Here is a 16,345-nt window from a genome sequence, read left to right as displayed (position 1 = left end):
ACTGAAGCTGTTTCAAGAATTTTGGATGCCTCCAGAGAAAACTATAAGAGCAACGTGTGAGATGGTTATCCCCGGTTTCTCATCACATGCCTTTACCAATGTTTGGGAGGCATGGATTATGGCTCGAAGCACTCCCCTGCATGTGTCCTGGTTTCTGACTGCATGCTTCGCACAAAAACGCCACTTTATTTGGCACCCTTTTGTTTTCCGGTCATTGCAGACAGCACAGCCCCAACTGTTTTCAGTGTGTTGTATGAAGTGGGGCCCGCCATCCAGTCTCTCTTCCCCTCACTGTTTGGTTTGAGCCTTGAAGTTGCCCTCGAGTCGCTGCCCCCGTTTCTGGTCTAGTCGCAGATCAGTGCAAGCTCCTGCACTGTCGTGCCGTTTTTTCTCGCTCGTGTCGTCGTGGCTTCTTTCGCACATGCACTGCTGGTGGAACTGAGTGAGATTTGTGAACAACTCCACGACTCTTAAGCAAGCCGCAAGTCATGAACATGTTTGGCCGAATTGATACTTGTGCAGAGTTGGGCTGTATTTCCATCTTGGCCCTCAGTGGTGCACTGCCAGAAGTCTTGCCCATCCACAGCCTTGTCGTTTTCCTTCCTCCTGTGTGGCTGTGTTAGGCTTAACTGAAGCTTCTCACTTAGGCCTAACGCCAATTTTGGTAATTTAACAAAACTTGTTGGGGGGCTAGTCGGTTCATGTAGTCTTTGGTTTTTTGCGCTAAACATATATTTAAGAGCCAGTTTTGGATATCATTAAAGTGTGCACTCTTGAAGGCTGTATCAACACCTGCATGCAGTCATGTATTGCTTCTGGCTGCATTCTTTGACGCAAAACTTTAGAAGTCTTGCACCCCCACATCCTCATCGCCCTCAGCCCCTTGTGTGGCTGAAGAGTTAAGCCTAAGTGAGCTTCCTAGGCCTAACGCTCGTTTTGGGAAGCATTGAAATGTGACCTTCCGGTGTCCCGGCACTCAGGCACCTGTTTGGCTGGATTCGCGCCTGCATGTAGCTAGGCTACATCTCCGCCTGCCTGCCGGGGCTCAAGAGTTGAGAACGTCTTGTGCTTCCACGTCCTCGTTGTTTTCTGCTGCCTGTGTTGGTGTACGTTAGCCTGATGTTTGGGTGGAGCATTCAAATTGTGGAATGGCAGTACGTCGTGACGATCGAACGGGATGCATACATAATTGCTTCCTTTCCAGTTTCTCGCCAGCTGCAAGAAAGCAGTAAGCGTCGGCACCGTGTGAGTGGTCACACGGCCGGGGCGTTGTAGATCGGCGTAATAACGATCTCCGTGTGGGGGCGGAACGCACTGACGCCGCAATGTTGTGTGTGTGTGTGTGTGTGTCCGTCCAACCTCTGATTACAGCTGGCCCTGCTAAATGCCATCGCCCGTACCGCCAACCAGGTGCCCGCTCACGTGCCCACTGACGCCTCGACCGTCCAAAGGGGCCCCAGTGTCTGCAGCGATGTGAGCTACTCCGGCCTCACTAGTATCTCGTCTGTCCGGGCAGACGCTTCTAGTAGTGCTGGCCGGTCGAGGCCCTCGTATCGGGACAGGGAGACGTGCGCCCTCGAGAAAATAGCTGACGCCCTGCTGGGGCGGCCGTCCCAAGCGGAGGACGAGGCGACGCTCTTTGGCAAGATAATTGCCCTGCGCCTTCGCTCGCTGATGCCGCAGCAACGAACCAGCGGCATGATCGATATGCTGAATGCCATTGAAAAGTACTACACGGCTCAATAAACGGCGGCTTGTGTGTGTGTGTGTTTGTGTTGCTCTGCTTTCCTGCTTCATTTTTCTCGGCAAAGGTGGCTCTCGATGTGGACGTCAATGGAAGTCTTCAGTTTCTGCCAGAAGTGTGACGTCTCTGTCCTTCAAGGGAGGGAAGGGGTGGCACTGTTGGAATGTTACTAGTATTCGAAAACGGCAAATATTGCGAAAAGCGAAAACGGCAGTGTCGAGTTTTCGGCACACGCTAACAATCTCCAAGTGGTCAAAATTAATCTGGATTCCTCCACTACAGCGCGCCTCATAGCCGTGGTCTAGGTTTGGCCCGTAAAACCCCAAAATCTGAAAACTGCAAGCATTACAAGTAATTTTATGTTTGAAAGCACTGATAGACACTTGTTTGAGGGGGGAATCGTGAAGCATGCCGTTATGCTTCGCTTCAAAAATGAGAAATACTTGACTAAAAGATTGCATGGACTGTGTCTTTTGCAACAAGCTAGGCTTCTGATATGTATCAATTTAAGAGCTTACGAACAGTGCCACATTGCACAGGCGTCGTGTATTTAGTAGTGGTGACCAGCTTAATGGCTGTTTGTGAGGTTAGGCAGCTAAAGGAAAGGGCTTTTGTAGGGTCGCTTATCTTTGTGGCTTTGAACAAACACTGCCGCCATGCACCATTTTAGATGCGACGCATCTCTTACTCTGAGGCATGTCCCACCTGCGTCGGCGTCGGCGGCGTCCGCACGCCACCTGCGCATGCGCTCCTCTCCTCCGCTCTTCTCTCCGACAGCTGTGCGCAACACTCTCACTCCGTCTCATTATCGTAAACAACAGCTGCGTGCGCGCACTTCGCTCGCTTTGCGCGCATGTGCGACTCTCCTCCGCTGTCTCCTCTCCTTCAGGCACTGTGAAAATTACCCCCATCGTCCCACATATGAGAACACTCGCATGTGATGGAAAGGCATCCTACGCGTTCACAACACGTTTCACCCGATTTAGAGAATCAACCCAATGGAAGCGCCAATTGAACCCCCAGATGTGTCGCATCACATCAGGGTTCCCTGGCATGTTTTTTTTCGTGTCCTGATAACTTGCTTGCTCTCAGGCAGGCTCAATCAACACCTGCTAGATAAAAAATGGAGAATGACACACTGCCTCATGGCTTTTAGTTTTTTGCATTAATAATACGTAAAGTAAATGCTTACTAACACAAAGGATGTTCATTGTTTATTTATCGAAGACATGAATAAGAATGTCTAGCTTCCTACTTCGATCACACTCAGGAAAGCTTTCTTCGCTAGGAGCATTGAAACCACAGCACTGTGGAAGCTAGTTTGCCTACTGCAGACGCTGTTTATTGTCTTAATGGGACAATTTATCACGAGTAAAAAGTCACTATGAGCAGCTTGGCACAACCTGGGCCTCAATAAAGCTTGAAGCAGCAGGTTCGATTTGTTATACCACGGAGAGTTTTTTGCAAATGCTTACATTTGTAAATAAACCTTACATTTTTAGTGCAGCTTTTGCTGAAGCACGCTTGAGGAATGGTAGATTTCCCTTTTCTACCAGAAATAGCTAAATATTCGCTTCAGTTTACAACTGTTTGAACAAAATTGTTAGTCACTTTGAAAGTAGTGATGACTATCCACTGGTTGAAGGCCGCCAAATGGTAGGAAATATGTGTGCAGATAATGCAGCGCTGCGCAAAGTTTCACTAGGTCCTGGGTTTTCATCTAAAAATGGTGAGTGCTCCTTTTAAGATTCGAATACAAGTGATGTCTTGTGTAAAGCCGTATTGGGTCATGTATGAATGAGGGATCCGGGTTTTTTTTGGGGGGGGGGGGGCAGGCAGAAGACGTGGGTCTCTATTTCCTGGAACGCGTGAGGGGCAGAAAATCATTGTGCCATACACAAAACTGGTTGCACGGAAAATCGGAGCGCGCGCCTGGAAACGTAAACACTGCCTTGAGAGTTGAATGTATCGATGAGGGCGAACAACACGTTGCTCCTGGTGATGGCGAGCAAGTGGAGGGAGCATAGGAGGGGGCTCTACTCAACTCCCCCCCCCCCTTTTGGTCACAGTGGGGGGGGGGGTGTGGAGTGAGTAGAGCCCCCTGGGGGCTGGTCACGGGGCTCGTCAGGTAGTGACAGACACAGCAGCAAAGGTCAGCAGAAATTTCACCAGCAGATCAACAGAAGGTTCAACCAGGCATTCGCATTCACATTCTCAAAAAATTCCAAGTACCCCGATAATTTTTTCTTCCTTTCTCCCCTCCTCCCCTCTCGAATCGCCCGTAACTTTCTTTTAATTGAGCTCATTTATACTTTGAGGTGAATGGGTTGCATGTACAAGTGTAGGGCATGGCAAAGCTTCTGCAGAAAAAGCTGGGAACAATTCTAACCTTCTATTTCAGGCGTATGGTTTGCGTAGAACGTTGGGTTCAATGTACGATAGGACATGATATGCAAAGGAATTTGTGGACTTTTAAAAAACATGAATAGTTTGGCCAGAATGGAGTCTGTGTGCATTTAGTACGGCACACTTTTCGTCCACCCCAGAGCTACCGGAACGTCGACAATAAACTTGGGCCTGGCGGCACAACCACCTTGGCTGTATGGAAACTGCCCCACACTGTAAGGCTGCGTTACAATACGTAATCCTTCTAAGTGGTGTGTGCCGCACTTGACCGTCATTTAGGGGACCATGAAGACATGAGACTTTGCTGCAGTCGGAATAAAGTTGTGGTGGGAGTAACAAATGTGTATTGTGAGCTGCATTTGTTTGAACTAGATTTTAATTGGGAAAAGACAAAACAGCGGTGGCTATCTCCCAAAGCATTTCCCTAACTTGCTGATTAGCATCGCTGACCGGTTTGTATGAATTGGCTGAGGCTGTTATCAGGAAACACGGATTTGAGGGGCCATGCCAAGAGCGTAGCACCACCTCTATGTGGCACTTACAACAGTGTCAGTATCAGAAATACAGTATCAAGCCTTTAGCTCTATGGTTAAGAGTTCAATTGGGGTTCCAGTTATAGCTAGATGTAAATCTTGCTGCTGGAGGTCTGAAGCATGCACAGAAGTTCATTTTTTTTTTCAAATGCATATTCTTTTGTAATAGAAAAGTGCTTTACACTAAGCAATATTGTAGTGAGTTATGAAACCCCCCGTCCTCCAAAAAATGCGAAGTGGTAGGTAATCTTATGGCCCTTGTAATTCTGTTGCCGTTATTTTAATTTTTTGCTTTGTGTGATTGGTTTGCAAAATTTGGCCCCATAGGACTCGGACAGGCCCTGCATTCACAGCAGCAGCTGACAGTTACGCCTACCAGCTTTTAGCATAGGCCCACCAACTTCAGTTGATGCAGTGGCTAAACGGAAATTTCTGTGAGCTTGTGTGTGACTTTTTCCTTGTTTATGGGGTTCTGTTCAAGTCTTCAGAAAAATTTCCTGTGAAGTAGCGAACACCTGATCAAGGTAGAGAACCACGCTCAAAGTGTCAACTGTGTGCAGCACTGCTTCTGAGTAGCTATCAATATGCACAGTATCGTTCGTAAACAACGTAAACAAAAGCGGGCTTAATACACTTCCCTGAGGCACTCCGTGTGATATTTACTGAATAGAAGGTGGGTACATATTTACGACTAGTCATTGTTCTCACTTTGTAATGTAGGATTGAGGCAATGAATGAGGTTTACCACAGGTGCCGTAGCTGTATAGTTTTTCTAGGAGAATGGCATGACGGAGAGAATTAAGTACATTCTACTATTGTCTACGAAGGCTTCGAGCGGTTATTTGTTTGCGTCTATGTTTCTTGAAATAGCCTCTTTTTGTAGCGAGAGTGGGGATTCTGTTAAGCTACCTTTATGGAATTCATTCTGGATTTCTTTTTTTTTACCAATGCTTTTGTTTTTCTGTACTTTTTTTTTCACCTGGCCTGTTATTTAAAAAGAACAGGGTGTGGGGACTTCTAGTAAGAATTTTAATTCGTAAGCTACAGGGGGGGGGGAGCTATGGGGACCTCATAAAAATTTGTTATATTAGACAGTCAAGGCTTTCTGGAGATTCAGAGGTACTATTGAACAAGTACTCTTAAACCCTTTGTGGCCAGTTTTCTTAGTGAAAGGGCCTGCATCCATGGTCAGGTTTTTCTTTTCTTTTTTTTTCAATAACTGTACTTGCGAAAACATAGCTCTGTGATAGTTGTATCCAGTCATCTGCAGCAGCATGGATGCATCCTACTCGACTCGATCGCAACCATATGTGCTGCCTCCATTCACCCATGAGACATAGCAGCCCTACGTGACACTGCATTCCGTTCAGCATCATTTTACCTGCCACTTTGTAAAGTGTCGCAGAAATCCAAAGCTCCGATGTCAGCGCTACTTACTGCTTTGTTGTCTCAGGGTTCACCCCTGTCAAGGGACAAACGATAAAGGGCATTGAGACATATAACGCGAGTTTGAAATGATGGCAATGAGTAACTAGATAAAGCTGGAGGTGCCTCTGAAATGAAAGCCACTGCACGGGCTGTGTGGGAAACGCCAACAAAATGAGTGCACGATGTCGCTGCTCTCCACTGCTAAATAAACATAACTCGACTGTGTCAGTGTTCTGTGCAAGTTAAGGATCAAATAGCAGAAACAACTCTTTTCTAGGAAAGCTAAGTGGGGGGATGCGGAAAAAATGTGGGGACATCGAGTGGATTCGACAGCACAGGAGTGGTATGGGTGGATATCTATGGGGAAGGCCTTTGTTCAGCAGGGAACATAAATGACAAGGGGGGTTGGGGTGGTGGTGGTGATGATGATGATGATGATGATGATCGTGCATACCTGCCAACTCTTCCGAATTTTTCGTAAAATGTACGAATTTTGACCCGTCTTACGATTTTACGAATCGTGCCTGAAATTATACGAATTTTTAATAAAAATGGAACCATCTATTTAAACGACACTGTGGTACCTGCGCCACCACGAGAAAGCAATACGTAGTGTTGTTATCACCATCTGCGAAGCTGCGATTTCTGTCGTCTTCTCGGGGTTGGCTACGCATCCATATCCAGAACTCACTGCTACCTCAGCAAGCCTGCTTCTAGCATGCTGTTCACGGGCCGGTTACGAATTCCGTGTTCATGGCGCTCTTTGTATGACTGCCGCGTCCTGTGCAGTAAGACCCATGGTACGACCACGGTAGTTGCTTTGCTGTGCAATAGCGGGCTCGAAGCTGCGAAAGCACTACCAAGTGTTCTCAAAATCGGTGCATATCCGAATTTGCTGCCTTTTCCAATGCAGTTGCTGCTCATATACTCTTCAACACTCACGGTTTCACGTATGGTTAGGAAAACGTGAGAACGCGTGTCAAAAACGTGAATCCTTTTAGACTTAAAAATTAGTGTGCTGCCCGCCACTTCCCCCAGTCCGCAGATATTCCGAATTTCCATGTCACCAGGTTGGCAGGTATGTGATAGTGAAAGAAATGTTGCCCTCACTCGTATTTTGCGAGTACAGCATCAATCTGTACAGAGGACTCTACTCCATTCTTTCTGATTGGATAGTACTCTTTCACTGGTGAATACAGGGGGGGTACTCAAGCACTTACAGTCATACTGTGTGGCATTTACTGCACCATTCTGTCACTGTGGATCCACCTCTAGATCAGTTGCAAAGCGCTTTTTCCATTTTACAGACAAAGCTGGAGCATGTTCCAGAAAGTGATTAGGGTTCATTTCTTTACTGACGTAAACGTGCTGTGCTCTACCCGCTTGTGCAAACGTAATGTGTCCTGTTGTCTGTGGGCAAAATGGGCTGGCATCAGAAGCTTGTGCATTGTACACTTGCTTTGTAAGCCTGCTTTAAATGTGCGAAAACTGGAACGTTGCTGGCAAAATGGTATCGTAATCGTAGACCAGGTCTTCTCGGTGGCTTTTTATAATGCGAAACGGCAAGAGTAGAGCCATGCACTGGGGGGTTCGCAGAGCTGTGGGCTCGCAGCTGGGATATGCGGCAAAGTTTCCCGTGTATATCACTTGTGGTTCTATTTTGCTTTGTGGTTCTGTTTTACTAACCTTCACCCGACACACCTTGACTGGCCGTGGACGTCTGCCTCGTAGGCACCAACCCAAAATGCTTTTCAAACATCAGAGAGACTGGTGAATTGAGGGGGTATGGAACTTGAAGACGTGCTGGTGCCATCGATGTTTCCCAACACGCCAAATTATCAGTGTTGTTTCACTGTTGCTATTGGCAGACAGTGACAGCTGGCTTGAGAACATAGTGTCGAGAGGCTGACCTGGCCTTTTGACTTTAATCGCTCTGCTCTAGTTTTGCAATTTATTCTGACTGGTCTTAGAAACTTTTTTTTTTTGCTTTCCAACCAATTTTGACGAAACTTCATGGGCTTGTTTGGTTTTTTAGCTGATTTCAAATATATTATTAGTTTTGATGTGAGGTAACTAGTTTCCGAGTTAATTATATATTTTTCTCGCTTGTTCTTGAGAACAGTAGGAAAAGCACTATTCAAAAAAAGATTTTCAGCGAGGCATGAATAGATACCAGAAGTTGTGGAGAATGAAATGTAGGAAGCAGTTTTTTTTTTGTTTCTCAATCACATGCACTTTACATCAGTGCTAACTTCTAGGTTTGAACTACTCCGGCTAACCAATTAAAAATACACTAATTAAATACTGAAACACAAAATACAAAATCGGCTTCCCATAGTGCATGGTTTAAACATTCAGCTCCACAGTGCAAAAGAAATGATCTTTATAGCTGCACTACGTGCTGGGATGTACCTCAAGAATTTTGTGTCACTGCGATACCACTCGTGGCGAAAAAGTGGGGAATTATGGGAAAATTGTTATTCCTTTCTGGAAATCGGGCCTCTATGGCTTTTATAAGTACCTGGTACTGTTCCACGTACGAAATTTTTGGTGGAAAAACTGTGCGAATCATGAGAAAAGTCATACCTAAAAAAAATGCACTTTGGGAAATTTTTCGGTCCTAGAGACCCATGGGCCTTCTTAAGCAAATGCTTTGTCCCTGTTGCGGCAGTAATAAGTTGACTCAAAGTACCCAAAGATGAAAATAAAGGAAGGTGAAAGATGTTCTTTAGAGCGTTCGAGTTAGATTTGTGCTTATATAAGTTAGCTTGTACACCGTGCATACTAAAGAAGTTTACAGGGCAGGCACTAAATAGGCTCTCTTTTAGAAAGCCACTTGTGCGTTGTGTTGCGAAGTGAATAATGTGTGTTCACAAAGGCACTTGCTGTTTGATAGTGCGCGGCCCCTTTGTCAGCACACAATAGAGCCTGTTGTAAAGCAGCTTGTTCAATCACCTGGTTATGGAAAGACGGAGCTAGGGTAGAGAAGGACAGCTGACTCAGTGGAGAGGTGGAATCAGAATTCAAAGGAGTAGAACGGTCTACAAGACAGGAATGGTTGGAGGAACATGGCCTTCGTGCTGCAGTGAACACGAACAGGCCAGTGATGAGTGAACAGATACTGACAACATAGCTGGGGAATTATCGGAGGTTGGTTACTGGGCTTTTTTCTTAGTCTGCTGGCCTTAGAAGGAAGCTGTAGACCGCTCACCAATAGAAAGCCTTCGCAAAACTTACGAACAGCACACGTCTGTTCTTTGCAGCGTGAAATGAGTCCGAGTGGAGTAATTAGACAGCACTGCAGCTAAAGGTCAGTGCTTTCCGCCTTGTCGGCAGGCCAGTTGAGTTTTGAGTTTGAGTTGAGCAGTGTTTGGCTGCCAAGGCAGGAGGAGTGTACGCAACATAGGACAGCAAGGCATGTTCCAATCTGCAAGCACACAGAAGGAAGAACAAGGGATAAACTATCGTATTTGTTTGATTATATGCCGTCACGATTGTAAGGCGATGGTGCAGTTCAGAGAGTTAAAAAAAATCCACCACGTGTGTGTGTGCGTGCACAGAAAGATAGGTCGGCAGTCTTCAATGCCTAAGGAGGCATAGGGGAATGATTATGCTTTTTTTTTTACTACGGTTAGTGAAGTTAATATTTTTAAAATTGACATAACAAGGAAAGAAAGAAAGCAAAACACACGCCCGGAGTGGGGACCGAACCCACGCCTTTTGTTTTGATCTCGAATGCCTTACCAATTCGGCTATCTGGGCGAGTGTGTTATCCTTCACTTTCTGGGGTATTTATATTTACTACAACTATATCTGACGCTTGAGGGTGGTAGCCAATGCCACTCTGACTATACGGGGAAGAGGGGTCCTTCTTTTCAACCCCGGAGCGTGACTCGAACGTCTACAGCCTGTCATGAGCGGGCAACTGGCGGAAACCCTCTTATGCTACCTTGGCATCAAGGCTGCCAGAACCGAGACCTTCGCTAGGCTTTCGCAGAATAATGTGGTTAGGAAGTGAGGGGCTCGTTGAGTAAATACAGAAAGATATATATAAATACTGAGCTTCGGGTATAAGGCGGGGTATGAATTAGAGAATACGGATTTTGGAAAAAAAATACCTCGTCTTATATTCATATAAGTATGGTAGACACATAACACGTGTACAGATCTTTCAAGGTACTGGGGCAGGCAGAAAAAACAGAAAGGTATTAGTGAACTCCACAATATGTGTGTGAGAAGCGTGTTCTCACCGGTGTGACTGGGCGTGTGTGACATTGCAGAGCGTGGTGAAGCGGGACTACACGCGCCGGCCGTCGGCAGCGGCCAACGCGTGGCGGCTGTCGGCGCCCATGATGGTGACGGTGACGGAGGCGAGCTCTGCGGCGGTGGTGGCCGGGGCTGGCTCGGGGGCCGGCGGGGAGCTGCAGCCCGGCGACTACATCATGGCCATGGCGGACGTGCACCGGTCGCGGCCCCCCATCTGGCGCATCGAGGGACGCACCCTGCTGCAGCGCTTCGAGGTCATCGAGACCGGCGAGGACACCCTCCTCTACCGAAACAGCTCCTCCGTGAGTGGTGTCACCTCTCTTCTCGTTTCAGTGCCGCGATCGCTTTCGCCTCTTCTTGCTGTAGTTGCCTTAGCCAAGAGGCGTGGTCGTTCACCGGTGGTGTCTTGGTTGAAAAGGGACGGTGTCAACTTTGTTCGGCATAGAATAGAATGTGTACTGTGCAAACGTTTTTTACTCATTAGCATCCCCATTCGTTGTGTCAGAGAATAGCAATAAAATATGGGCATTGCGAGGTAGCTTAGTCTTAAAGGAGTACTGACACGAAATTTCAAAGCTGAGATAACTATGTAAAACGCTTCCTTTTTATCAGGAGATATCTCCCAGCAAGTTTCAACAGCAACCGTTCAGCGAAACATATTTAAAATCCATTTTAATCTTCGCCCGCACGAGAAAGCCCAGAGCGGGCCGACGTGACATCATCTGCTACGTGCCCCAAACTGCCGACGTCGGGGCTCCCGTGACGAAGCCGACGCGCTGGCTGTGGTTGGCGCGCGCTGCTCGGGCGTGTGTACACGTCATGGTTTTGGGACTGACGTCATGCTGCCCGGGCCTGTGGGGACGGCGAAAACCTCGGCCGGTCTGGGCGCGCGCGTTCGCTCGCTCGCGCGCGCTTCCAGAGAGGCAGCGATACGGCAAGAATGGTGACGTCATGTTATACATGCTGCCATGGCGGCCGCTCGGCGTTTTTCAGTCGAAACTGAAACTGGCACGAATAAACGACGCCGTAAAGGAATGTTTACGCTGCGCTCGACAGTCTAATCTGTCATTCTATGATTAGTGGGCTGGTAGGCACGCATAGCAGCGAAAAAAACGTAACATAAAAATTTCGTGTCAGTACTCCTTTAAGAGTCTGCTTGTAATTCAGGTGCAGAGCTGAAAAGGGCACACGTGGTAAACCTTGACAGCTTGCCGTCCCAGCCGTGGTGCATGCAGTTATGGCCAGTGTGCCTATTTCTCCTGTGTGACCGGCCATAAACAATACCAAATTTCAGCACTTATGATATTGGAACTCGCAGGCACATTTTAGCAATGCTGGTAAATACGGAAGAATGCAGTCCTTACTTATAGCTATCTGTCATGCACAAATGTTTTCGTTGTCTCAGTTGTTCTAAAGAACGGCGATGTGCTTGATTCCTTCAGAGCGGTGGGACATTCAAAGCTGCTGGCATTGGTTACGAGTGATCTGTTATAGCTCGCACTATGCAGTCAAAAATTCTTGGCCATTCATGACTTCTTTGGAATCGCCCGTATAGTGAACCAAAATTATATTGGCATTTATTTTAACAGCGAAGCTGTTTAGCAAATTGTTATTTTTCGTGTCCGCAGTTAAAAATACCAAGAAAGTGCTGACCATACCCTAGGAAGATTGGCCGAGAATCCCCGGCATACCCACTAAGGGCGATTGGCCGAAACCAACAAATCCTGTGTTCGCAGTAATCGTGGCAACACTTACTCGGAACGAGAAAGACACATCATAGCGTACACCCCTCCAAGATGATGTCCAATGATGATCACTTCCCAAAAAATATGAAGGAAGCTCACAGTTGGTGCAATAGTGTTGGAGTAACGGTCATTGCTGCAGCAAAGAAGAATAAAATCAGCTGCAATCGCGGACTTAAACCGTCGTGATGGTGGTGAAGGTTGCATACAGTTTCGCTACCTTCAAGTCTTGGGCGTTAGTGTGAGCTTCCTTCATTCTTCGTGTCACTGCTGTTGTGAAGTTTGGTTTCTGCTGGTCTTGTTGCTACTGATCGACCCATTCACACTGATTGTGGTCCTCAGCTTTCCTTCCCTTTCTCCCTGGTGCTTTCCCGTTGGTGCGTAGAATGGTTTCGAAGACATGTTTGTGCTGAGATGAGCGCCCTCACCACTCCCTTGCCCTGCTGTGCCCTGCAGTTCTCGGCGTGGAACCCGCTGGAGCAGTCCAAGTATGCCGACATCACGGTGCGGGTGCACTCCAACAGCCGGAATGCCACCGTTGTCGAAGTGCTCGAGATACACGCCCCCCCAAACTCCAGCCTCACCAAGTGAGCGAGGGGCAGGGCTTCGTCCTGTGCCCCCTTCTTTTCTTTTCTTTCCCTTCCTGAATCGCCTGCTGTCGGGGCCATTGGGGTTAGTGAAAAAAGGACGGCGTGTGTGGGACAAGAGAACACAGGGTAATGCCAGCTACCTAGAAGCAAACATTTTGTTGACATCTGGGGGACATGGAATGCAAAAAGAGGGGGAAAGGCTTTTAGGAAAGAGAAGACCATGTAGATAGCAAAGCTAAAGAGGGGCTAGGAAACACGATCAGTAAAATGGGAAAAAAAAAATCAGGAGTGTTGAGTTTGTGCGAGTAGTTCAATAAAGCGGTCTGAAGATGTCGGTCTTATTTTAAATGATTTCAGTGACACCGATCTTTCCTAGGCAATCACGCAATATCAGCTAGCACTTGGCGTTGGGCTGATCGGAAGGGCCGTAGACTGCAAAGTACTTTTAAAGTTGTTAGTCCTGGGCTTAGGCGCCAATTTTCTGTTCCAGACGTCACCTCGGGCTCCTCGACTTCCGATTGACGCGCAGTTTGGGAGGCGACCGTAATAGATAGATACATGCACGTGAATAGAAAGAGGAGGAAGTGTAACGGCATTCTCAATGCTGCACAATTGATTCCCATAAGCCCTTACTCTGAAATCTAAGGCTTGACGAAATCTCGTCTGGTGGGGTAGAAGGTTCATAGCTTAAAGTCATCAATGAAAGGTTTATTAAAGACGTAAAAAAAACCATTTCAGCTTCCGTACGGTAGCCTTGTTTACTGAGCAAATAAGCCTGAAGCATGAAGCTTTTAGGTGCGCCAAAGTAATTGCCCCAGGCATCTTGTATATGTCAAAGGGAGAAGATTGCCTGCATGGTAGTTCAGGGTTTTTTCGGTCGAAAACGTCTTTTTTATGCTTTTAATAAACATTTGGTCGGTGATTTCAAACTGTCCTTACTCTGTCGATGCCTTTACCCTCGCACTCCGAGCACAGTTTTCAATGAACAGCGGTCTTGCGCGAGTAGTCTGGAGCTGCAAGTCTGCTTTCCTCACCAGCCAATGCTCTGCTCCGAGAATTCTCTCCATTTGAACAGTGTCTAGCTCACAGTGAGGCATGAGTGCGTGTGCATGCGTCCTCAAAAGCACAAATCCAACTTGTCCCCTTCAGCCCTTACAGACCCCCCCTCCCTCCCCAAATGGGCCTTCCCTCCCCTTCTGATCAGAGCGCTCCCCCTGTGCGGCCACAGGAATGGCGGCCCGGAAGCCAGGTCCTCAGCGTGTGGCGGCGGCGACAAGCTGCCCAGCCTGGAGGAGCCGTTCGAGGTGTACCTGCAGACGCTGCTGAGCCACGTGCTGGACCCTAACTTCCTGGCCGAGGTGCACCGGGAGAACGACGAGTACTTCCTGGCCAACCTGCAGACGGTGGACGGGGAGAACGAGCGCAGGGCCGCCCGCCTGCGCTGCCCCCGCTGGGGCTCCGACCTGTGCCGCGCCCTGGTCACCTACCCCCGCGTGCGCCTCCTGCCCCACCAGGGGCAGCCGCCGGGGGCCGCCAAGAAGGACGAGGGCGGCAGCCTGCCGTGCGAGGTGAGCTGCCGTGTCCAGTCTCAAAGACGCCGTACTCGGTGACAACTTAAGAACGGCAATGGAAGTTGCCACTGTGCCTCATCACCCCAGCCAGATGTTACTCCGCGTGGCACAAGTAGGGCGTTACTGGGAATATTTTGAACATGGCACGAGCCGTTTCTGTGATTTTTTGGACTTAATATGCTTATAAACGACTGCAGGGACGACAGACAAACTACGGGAGAAAAGGCAGACGATATCACGCATTTGCAGCAGTCTCCTTTCAAAGCGCACGCGCCCATTGACATCTGGGTCCCCGTCGCTTCAGCGGAGTGGTACCGTATGTGAGCTATTGCCGTTCTTAACTTGTCCGTGGGTATAGCAGGGTTGCTTGTGGGCTTGTGCACCCATGACCATTTGTTTGGATGAACGGGCATCTTTGCCATTGAGTTTGTTAGCTGTCGTTGCACTCGTCGTCGCAGCCTGATGTGCCAGGAGAGCTCCTAAGGTCAAATGGCACTTTCCAGCTATGCAGTCCCAAAGGCCAAAGCAGGATTCCTTGCAGGTGCTGGAGTCCTTGTTGTATCACTTGTGTATCAAAGGTGGTGCACCCATGACCTTCAGTTATACTTCTGCCATTGATTTTGTTGTTGCGCTCGTCGTCGCTAAGAAATCCCTCGTTCAACTTCACGTTGGGCTGCGCTACATGCACCTCCCACTTCGAAGCTCATTGCTTCAGGAGTGTGCCTGACAGCTTTGCTCATTTTGGAAACAGTGCCAGGCTCTTTTTGCCTTGTGTTGTGCTCTTTGTGCTCGTTGTGGCTTTTGCCCAACTTCTTGCCACATTCTGTGCCAGACTGCTTGCATAGCACAGAGATGCTACGACAGGTGTGGGTGGGGACGTTGATGGCGGGATGGGAGGTGTGCTTCTTAGTGTAATGAGGAGGTGTAACGTTGGTGTAATGAGGTTAGTTAGTGTAGTGGGGAGTGTAGTGCAGAGCACAACAACAAGTTCTAAATTGAAGGTGTTACATTTCGTAGTCATGTGCCTGTGATGGCGTGAGTGGTGAGGAGGTTAATGACGGATTCAGCCAGCATGCAGCAGGTAGCGAGAATGGGAAGGACCATGTTTTTGCAATTTACTTCAACATTCCTTTAATAAGCACTCTTTTTTTTTTTGTAAGTTTACATATTGTTTTCAGTAAAGAGTCTCCACACCTTGGTGTGGAGATGTCTCGAAACTTGTTGAAATCACTTGGCAGGAATGGTTTCAAAGGGACCCACTATATGGGGCTAACTGTCGTCTTTAAGTCTAGTTTGATGCGTTTTCTCGACAGGGGTGCAGCGAGGGCGCGGTCACGAGGGTGGCCGAGTTCTCGGGCGACCCGTACAACAAGCTGGACCTGTCCTCCGAGTCCAAGAAGCCCGCCATCAAGGAGGAGAGGGGGGAGGGGAAGGAGGAGGTGGACGGGTGGGACAAGCGCACCTTCCTGCTGTGTGCCACCTGTGCCGGTCCGGTGCCCATCTTCAGCCAGCTACACCACTACAAGCTGCACGCTTTCCACTGCTGCAGGGACAAGGTGAGGGACAGGTTTTCCTCTGTGGGTGGCGTTTCACTGTACGAGAGATCGTGTACAATCTCCTTACATCCCTCTGTTGTGTCCCTGGGCGAGCCACTTTCTTGAAGACTGAAACTGAATGACGTGTTAGGCCCCTGGTCAAATTCCAAACAAGCATCCCAAGTAACAAGAGCTCTGTTGACTTCCCCGTGAAGTACGAGACTTGGTTGGTGATGCTAAATAAGTTTACGCAAGCATGCGCGTCATCGTCATCGTCGTCATCATATTCATCAAATTCATTTTTTTCTTATATGTCTGGTGTAGCGATCTAGGCACCCTTGCCAGAAGGTAACCTCACCAGTAGCATTAAAGAAAATTCTCTTGGTTGCTCTCTCTCTCTTCGAAGTATTCACAGCGGCATCACCTTTGACGCCTATCAGCCTGTTGCAGACAGTTATTGTCTTGAATGGCCTTCAGCCAATCTCCCTTGGCTGGCAGCATCAGTGCCATGTCCTTCGCCACATGAGCAC

General features: G+C 48.1%; 1 protein-coding gene across 5 annotated transcripts in view; it reads left to right on the top strand.

Moving 5' to 3' along the window:
• Positions 1-16,345, top strand: part of LOC144166600 (uncharacterized) — a 47,682-nt gene that overhangs the window by 23,635 nt on the left and 7,702 nt on the right. For 4 of the 5 annotated variants that reach the window (XM_077696112.1, XM_077696111.1, XM_077696108.1 and 1 more), the window contains exons 4-7: positions 10,392-10,679; positions 12,576-12,706; positions 13,914-14,277; positions 15,594-15,836. In XM_077696112.1, coding sequence (XP_077552238.1) covers positions 10,392-10,679; positions 12,576-12,706; positions 13,914-14,277; positions 15,594-15,836 — 1,026 coding nt within the window. The remainder of the gene's footprint in view (positions 1-10,391; positions 10,680-12,575; positions 12,707-13,913; positions 14,278-15,593; positions 15,837-16,345) is intronic. The other variant, XM_077696110.1, reaches the window with a different exon arrangement.

This window comes from Haemaphysalis longicornis, unplaced genomic scaffold, assembly GCF_048455015.1.
Source record: "Haemaphysalis longicornis isolate Haplotype H1 unplaced genomic scaffold, Haemaphysalis longicornis Haplotype H1 scaffold_18, whole genome shotgun sequence".
Taxonomy (NCBI): Eukaryota; Metazoa; Arthropoda; class Arachnida; order Ixodida; family Ixodidae; genus Haemaphysalis; species Haemaphysalis longicornis.
This window is presented reverse-complemented; position numbering and strand designations above follow the sequence as displayed.